The 6,568-nt window shown below is 43.7% G+C and overlaps 1 protein-coding gene across 1 annotated transcript in view; it reads left to right on the forward strand.

Moving 5' to 3' along the window:
• ADRA1A (adrenoceptor alpha 1A) overlaps positions 1 to 3,583 on the forward strand; it is a gene marked incomplete at both ends in the record, with an annotated part of 93,080 nt that extends 89,497 nt beyond the window's left edge. Inside the window, one exon of the mRNA XM_080710481.1 lies at positions 3,066 to 3,583. Within this exon, the coding sequence (XP_080566607.1) occupies positions 3,066 to 3,583 (518 nt within the window). The remainder of the gene's footprint in view (positions 1 to 3,065) is intronic.
• Between the last annotated feature and the right edge of the window lie 2,985 nt (positions 3,584 to 6,568).

Raw genomic sequence — 6,568 nt, forward strand, 5'->3', positions numbered from 1 at the left:
ATTCACACCAAGCCAGTAGCTGTGTTAACATTGACCTCTTTCCCCACCTCTTAGATGAAGTTGGGAAAGTGTCTTCGGCTTCCCCCAGCCATGAACATCTACATGTGTTCCCCTCTTTCTCAAGACATGCATTGTTTCATTGTATTTTGAGGTTCCATGAAGGAACGGAGGGCCTAAAACCAGCCTGCCTAATTTCAAATCCCAGCCCTACCAGGAACTCTCTGAAAGATGAGTTATTCAACTCTCTGAAAGTTGAGTCATTCAAATTATTTTAACAGCAGCTTCTTCATTTGTAAAATGGGATAGTATTAGTGGGAGTCATATTATTTTTAGTGTTCCTATTGATGATTAAACTGTATGTAAAGTGTTTGACATACTTCCTAGCTTCAACGAGACAATGACTCCAAACTTTGTTATAATGATAGGATGATGTTAAAGCTTTGGGGAGAAAGAACAAAATGTTCTCACTCGCATATTTTTTCTAAGTAGACAGCCATCGTGTGTGTGTGTGTGTGTGTGTGTGTGTGTGTGTGTGTGTGTGTGTATCTTTGAGACACATTCCACTTGCTTTAATGATAATTGTCCTCGTTACCCCCCCGGCACCATTCTGCCTTTGGCACAGGGGCTCCACAGTTTGTAATTTTGCTATTCTACTAAATTCCAGTGTCCATTTGCCAGAGGAGTCTGTATGTGCACCCAACAGTTTGTCATGACTGATGGGTCCATGTCACAGAGAGGAAAAGAAAGACAAAATCAGAAACACGAGCTGAAATAAAAAGGTTGTGTGACGCCATTTGAAATTATCCATTCAACCTTCTCCTTTTCCAGAGAAGAAAACTAGGATCCCCAGGTATGGTGAGACTGTCCCCAACCCACTCACCCAATTGTGCAGAAGATTGTAACTAAAAACCTATGGAATAAAAAACAGGAAAGAGTTGGGGGAGACGGAAGAAATGAAAGAGAAGTGAGGAAAGTCAAGTGTTCTCCCCGGACCTGTAGGAAAGGAATGAAGAGGGATGTTTGGGGCTTCATAATCGATGAGGTGTCTTTGCTAGGAGCCACTAGAAGTCTAGGCAGTGGAGAGGAAAGAGCACCAGGCTGGGAGAGTCAATATCAATACTGTGACTATCAAATCTCTCTCTCTCTCTCTCTCTCTCTCTCTCTCTCTCTCTCTCTCTCTCTCTCTCTCTCTCTCTCTCTCTTCTTCTTCTTCTTCTTCTTCCTCTTCCTCCTCCTCCTCTCTTCTTCCTCTCTCTTTCTCTTCTCTCCTCCTTCTTCCTCTCTCTTTCTCTTCTCTCTTCTTCTCCTTCTTCTTCCTTCTCTCTCTTCTCTCTTCTTCTTCCTCTCTTCTCTCTTCTTCTCCTTCTTCTTCCTCTCTCTTACTCTTTTCCTCTCTTCTTCTTCTTCTTCTTCTTCTTCTTCTTCTTCTTCTTCTCCTTCTCCTTCTCCTTCTCCTTCTTCTTCTTCTCTCTCTCTCTCTCTCTCTCTCTCTTCTCTCTCTTCTCTCTTCTCTCTCTCTCTTCTCTCTCTTCTCTCTTCTCTCTCTCTCTCCCTCCCTCCCTCTCTCTCTCTCCTCTCTCTCTCTCCTCTCTCCTCTCTCCTCTCTCCTCTCTCCTCCCTTCTCTTCTCTTCCTCTCTCTCTCTCTCTCTCTCTCTCTCTCTCTCTCTCTCTCTCTCTCTCTCTCTCTCTCTCTCTCTCCGTTTGTACTGGGGATTGAACCCAGGGGTATTCTGCCTCTGAGCTATGCTCTCAGCCCTATTTTATTTTTTTAAATTTTGAAATGGATCTGGTCATTTAAGCTGCTCGATCTGGTCTCCAACCCATAACCTTCCTGTCTCAGACTCCCAAATTCTGAGATTGCAGGGCATGCACCACCATGCCCGGCTATGTGACAACTTCTTTAGCAATCATTTTTTATTTGGAAATTAGGTAACAAGATAAAAGAGCCTGTCAGATTATTTCCACTTTAGAGCCCCACAGTTTTGTTCTGCTGTGAAGAGCCCTGTAGTAGTCACTGTGCAGGAAGGAAAGAAACCCACAGACGTGATTCCTGCCGTGTGAGTCAACCAATCAGATGGAGAGGAGGGAAGGGGCATTTAAAACTCAGTGGCCTAACTTGAGATGACAAACAGAATGACTGATGACTCAGGAAAATGTTTGTTGTGAGTCTGACTGGAGTAAAAAGATAATAATAATTTGAGCAATAATGTTACAAAGCTGGTTAGGCCAGGGACTGGGCAGGACCTGACTGTCAAACAATTGGCAAACATTTAGGAGTCAATTCATATCATCGGAGGATGCTGCAAAGGGGAATATATGCAACCTCAAAAGACATTAACAAATGCTATGTACACAGAGGAAATTACCAATGCCAATCTCAACGACATGTTGGGGAAGTGGGGCGGGATCCAGACAGAAACCCACCAAGAGCTGTGTGCAGCTCTGAACCTTATTACGATGTCAAATTGCAGTGCACAAATAAAAGTACAGGGGGATAAAGGCACCAGCAAGGAAAAGTGGTTGAGAATCACTGGACACAAGTCGGCAGAGCCACTATTTTGTAAACCGGGGCTTCTTAAAAGTTACCACACCAGCATTCAGGAGGGGAGGGCTCCACGCAGGTTTAGGCTGCGTCTATATAGCACTGCATCAGAGCATAAAGGGTATCATCGGGTCACCAAATCTTAATACAGATTGCTTATGAGTGAATTCCAACTTATTTGAAAATTCAGGCAAAGCAGTTCATCTATCTAGACTCAACCAAAGTTTCATGTTTCATTCTTTAAAGGCTTCAAAAGAACCAATGAGCGTGGTTCTCTGTCCTGAGCTTCCTGGTGCCCCCACACCCGTTGGGCCTGCTATTGTAGCCAGCCGTCACGCAAGACCATCCTTTGCCTTTAAAAATATTGCAAAGGACTTATTTACCAATGTGAGAGACTCAAATGCATCTGGAATCGTTTGAAAGTGTTTAAAGATATAAAAAGATGTTTGTTGGCTTGCTTTCCTAGCCGATTGGCCTATTGACTTGCAAATAATGTGTATGACTCTGTGTGTTTTCTTCCAGGGTCTTTCTTCCCTGATTTCAAGCCCTCAGAAACCGTTTTTAAAATAGTATTTTGGCTCGGATACCTAAACAGCTGCATCAACCCCATCATATACCCATGCTCCAGTCAAGAGTTCAAGAAGGCCTTTCAGAATGTCTTGAGAATCCAGTGTCTCCGCAGAAAGCAGTCTTCTAAGCAGGCCCTGGGCTACACCCTGCACGCCCCCAGCCATGCCCTGGAGGGCCAGCACAAGGACATGGTTCGAATCCCCGTGGGATCTGGAGAGACCTTCTATAAGATCTCTAAGACCGACGGGGTCTGTGAATGGAAATATTTCTCTTCCATGTCCCACGGATCTGCCAGGATTACAGTGCCCAAGGACCAATCCACCTGCACCACAGCTCGGGTGAGAAGTAAAAGCTTTTTGCAGGCCTGCTGCTGCATGGGGGCCTCGACCCCCAGCCTTGGAGAAAACCACCAAGTTCCAACCATTAAGATCCACACCATGTCCCTCGGCGAAAATGGGGAGGAAGTCTAGAAGCCGGGAAAAGTCAGAAGAAGGGGGATGCGCCTAGGTACCCTGAGAAGGCCAGCTCACCCTTCCTAGAGGGCAAGGCAGAACCATCCAGCAAGGGTGGGGACCATTTGGAAGTGGAGCGGGGGGGGGCCCTGAATTGTCACGCAGCAGGTGGGGCTCACGGACCAGGCAGGATCTCATAACCAGACGTTTCAGAATGGCACCAGACGGCAGCTCCCTGCAGTCAGTGTGCTCTCGGTCGTTTTCTGATCGTGCTTTCCACGACTGGCCCTTTCAGTGGAAAACACCATGGGAAAGAGAATCTCATACACAATCCAAACGACTATAAATACAGGATTATGATTTCATCGTGAATATTTTGAGCGCACACTCTAAGTCTGGAGCTATTTCTTGATGGAAGTGAGGGGATTTTATTTTCAGGCTAGACCAACTGACAGCCACATTTTGATATTTATGGAGAGAGGGCTTAGAGGGGAAGAACCATAAGATGGGGGCCGATGTCTAGGCACATTATTTAGAGTGAGTTTTCAACCTCCGCCATTTCTCAGACATCCAGTTTCTCAACTTGGGTGCAACTGAACAGTGAGATTTCCCTTTGGCTACACTTTGGTTGGATTCTGCCCCATGTCCTCTAAAGATGAGAGGGAGGTACCCTCGTGTCTCAGAATGAGATAGAGGCTCGTTCTCCAATGCTGGGTCTAGAGAGTGGACAAAACCCACCAGGAAAATTGTGCTTTTCCCAAGAAAAGATGGCAGATGGGAGGCTCATTTTGCAAATTAACTAGTAGGGACAGAAATTCTCCCAGCAGTCCCAAGATCAGATGAAGGATGATGTAACCTTTTCATCTTTAAAGTATTAATTTTATGACAAATAGAGGCTGCCAGATTATTCCTTTTTTATTGTGACCTGGAAAGGCTGGTCTTGACAAATTACCCACCTTTTCCAGAACTCCGTTATGAAAATCCAGAATTAATAGTATTTTTTGGTGGTACCGGAGGTGGAACCCAGAGGCTCTCCACCTCCGGGCTATACCCCCAGACCTATTTTATACTTTATTTGGAAACAGGGTCTCGCTAAGTTGCTGAGAGCCTCACTAAGTAGCTGAGGCTGGCTTCGAACCTGCGCAATCCTCCTGTCTCAGCCTCCCAAGCGCTGGGATTACAAGTGTGCGCCACCACGCCCAGCTCAGAATTAATAATATCTTGAAAGGCAAAAATATTGACTTGCATTTCTCTTTTTCTGCTTCAATACTACTTAATGAGCAGATTCACCTGTGGCATGCTGGAACGAGCCTTGAGGTTCAGGTCTACCCTCCCTGAACTTGGAAAGACGCTGATGCTCAACAAAAACACTTGCCTAAAGCAGGAGTTTGCAAACTTTTTTTCTTTTACAGAAGCCCCTTTACTCTGGAAAAATTCCAGTAGCCTGCTCAACTTCATCTGTTCCCACTTTCTGCAAGAAATTGGGGGATTTTTGGTAAACCTTAATAACTCAGATTACTTCTAATTAGAAGATGGTTAACTATAAGTAAAAATTAAAATATGCCTGTCATTCCACATTAATAATTTATTTTTTATTTTGTTTGGTCCTGGGTATTGAACCCAGAGGCATTCTACCTCTCAGCTATACCCCAGCCCTCTTTTATTTTTATTTTGAAATAAGGTCTCACTAAATTGCTAAGACTAGCCTAGAACCTGTGATCCTCCTGTATCAGCCTCCCAAGTACTGGGATTATAGGCATTTGCCATCATGCCTGACTCACATTAAGAATTTAAAACAGGATTTACATTTGGGGGAATCATTCCTGACAAGGATCACCTGATCTAAAACTACCGACCACTTCCATGGCCTCTTCCCTTATTTGCATAATTTTCTTTAAGAATTTCAAAGCAAAGTAAAACATTTATGTAACTCTCCCTGCCAGGCTAACGACTCCATCATCTTCCTCCTCTTCTCTTCCTTCAAACTGCTCATTTCCTTAAGACTTTCTAAAAGGTGAATCTCTTTCCACATTGCAAGGGAAGGTGTGTTTGTGTATGGATTCGGCTTGTATGGCTGGTTGTGTTTGGACTTTGAAGATGGCCTCTTTTTCTGGAGAGTGTCTTCTTATTGGCCAGCTAGATAGGTATTTGGCCTTGTGTTCAGAACGTGGATTTGGGTGCTTAGAATTTGGCTGGATTTTTAACTTTGCTGGTCTCTCTGGATGTCCCATAACAGTTCTACCAGATGTGAGTGTCCTATTCTAGAAGCGAGCATCTAGGGAGATTTCAGATAGGCAAGCCCTCGCTTGTCTCCTGACTTGATAGGAAAGATAAGCTTCACTGTCCAGAAAAGCTTCTTTCAGAAATTGAATTTTTAAAAAGTCTCTCTTGGGCCTGGCTTGCCCTTACGGGAAGAGCATCCACGTGGGAAGAATAAGGTTTTTCTTCAGTAAAATTACTTCAGATTAGGGAAGATCTTTAAAGACCTTTTTGGATAAATTTAGATTTTAGATGTGGGAATGCTTAAGAGCATCAAAACACATTAATGCCATTTCTAATTAAAACGAAAAACAGCTAGAAAATCTTTGAGTTGTCAGATGAAAACCATGACAATTATTTCCATGCAAAGGTAACCATAAATAATTGCCTGCTACACTGTTCTCCAGCACCCCTCCCTCTGGGGAGGCAAACTTAACATTTTTTCCCTTTTCTACAACATAATATTGGGTCTAAACATACCAATCTTACAAAAACTTGGTGACAAAGTGGGTTAAACAATATACAAGTGGAGCTACTTTTTACTCATCCACAAAAATATCTGTACTTTTAAGCATGCCAAAAGCCATCTAAAACCGTTGCCGCTGAACAAAATGATTGTCATATTTATACTCAAATGTTTATGGCTTCTATTTGGAGTCTGAAGAATTTACCCAAAGTAACAGTGGTTCTCTCGTTTCTCTCTTCTCTCTTCTCTCCTCTCTCTTTCTCTCTGTATTGGGGATT

This window comes from Muscardinus avellanarius, assembly GCF_963383645.1.
Source record: "Muscardinus avellanarius genome assembly, chromosome: 14".
Taxonomy (NCBI): domain Eukaryota; kingdom Metazoa; phylum Chordata; class Mammalia; order Rodentia; family Gliridae; genus Muscardinus; species Muscardinus avellanarius.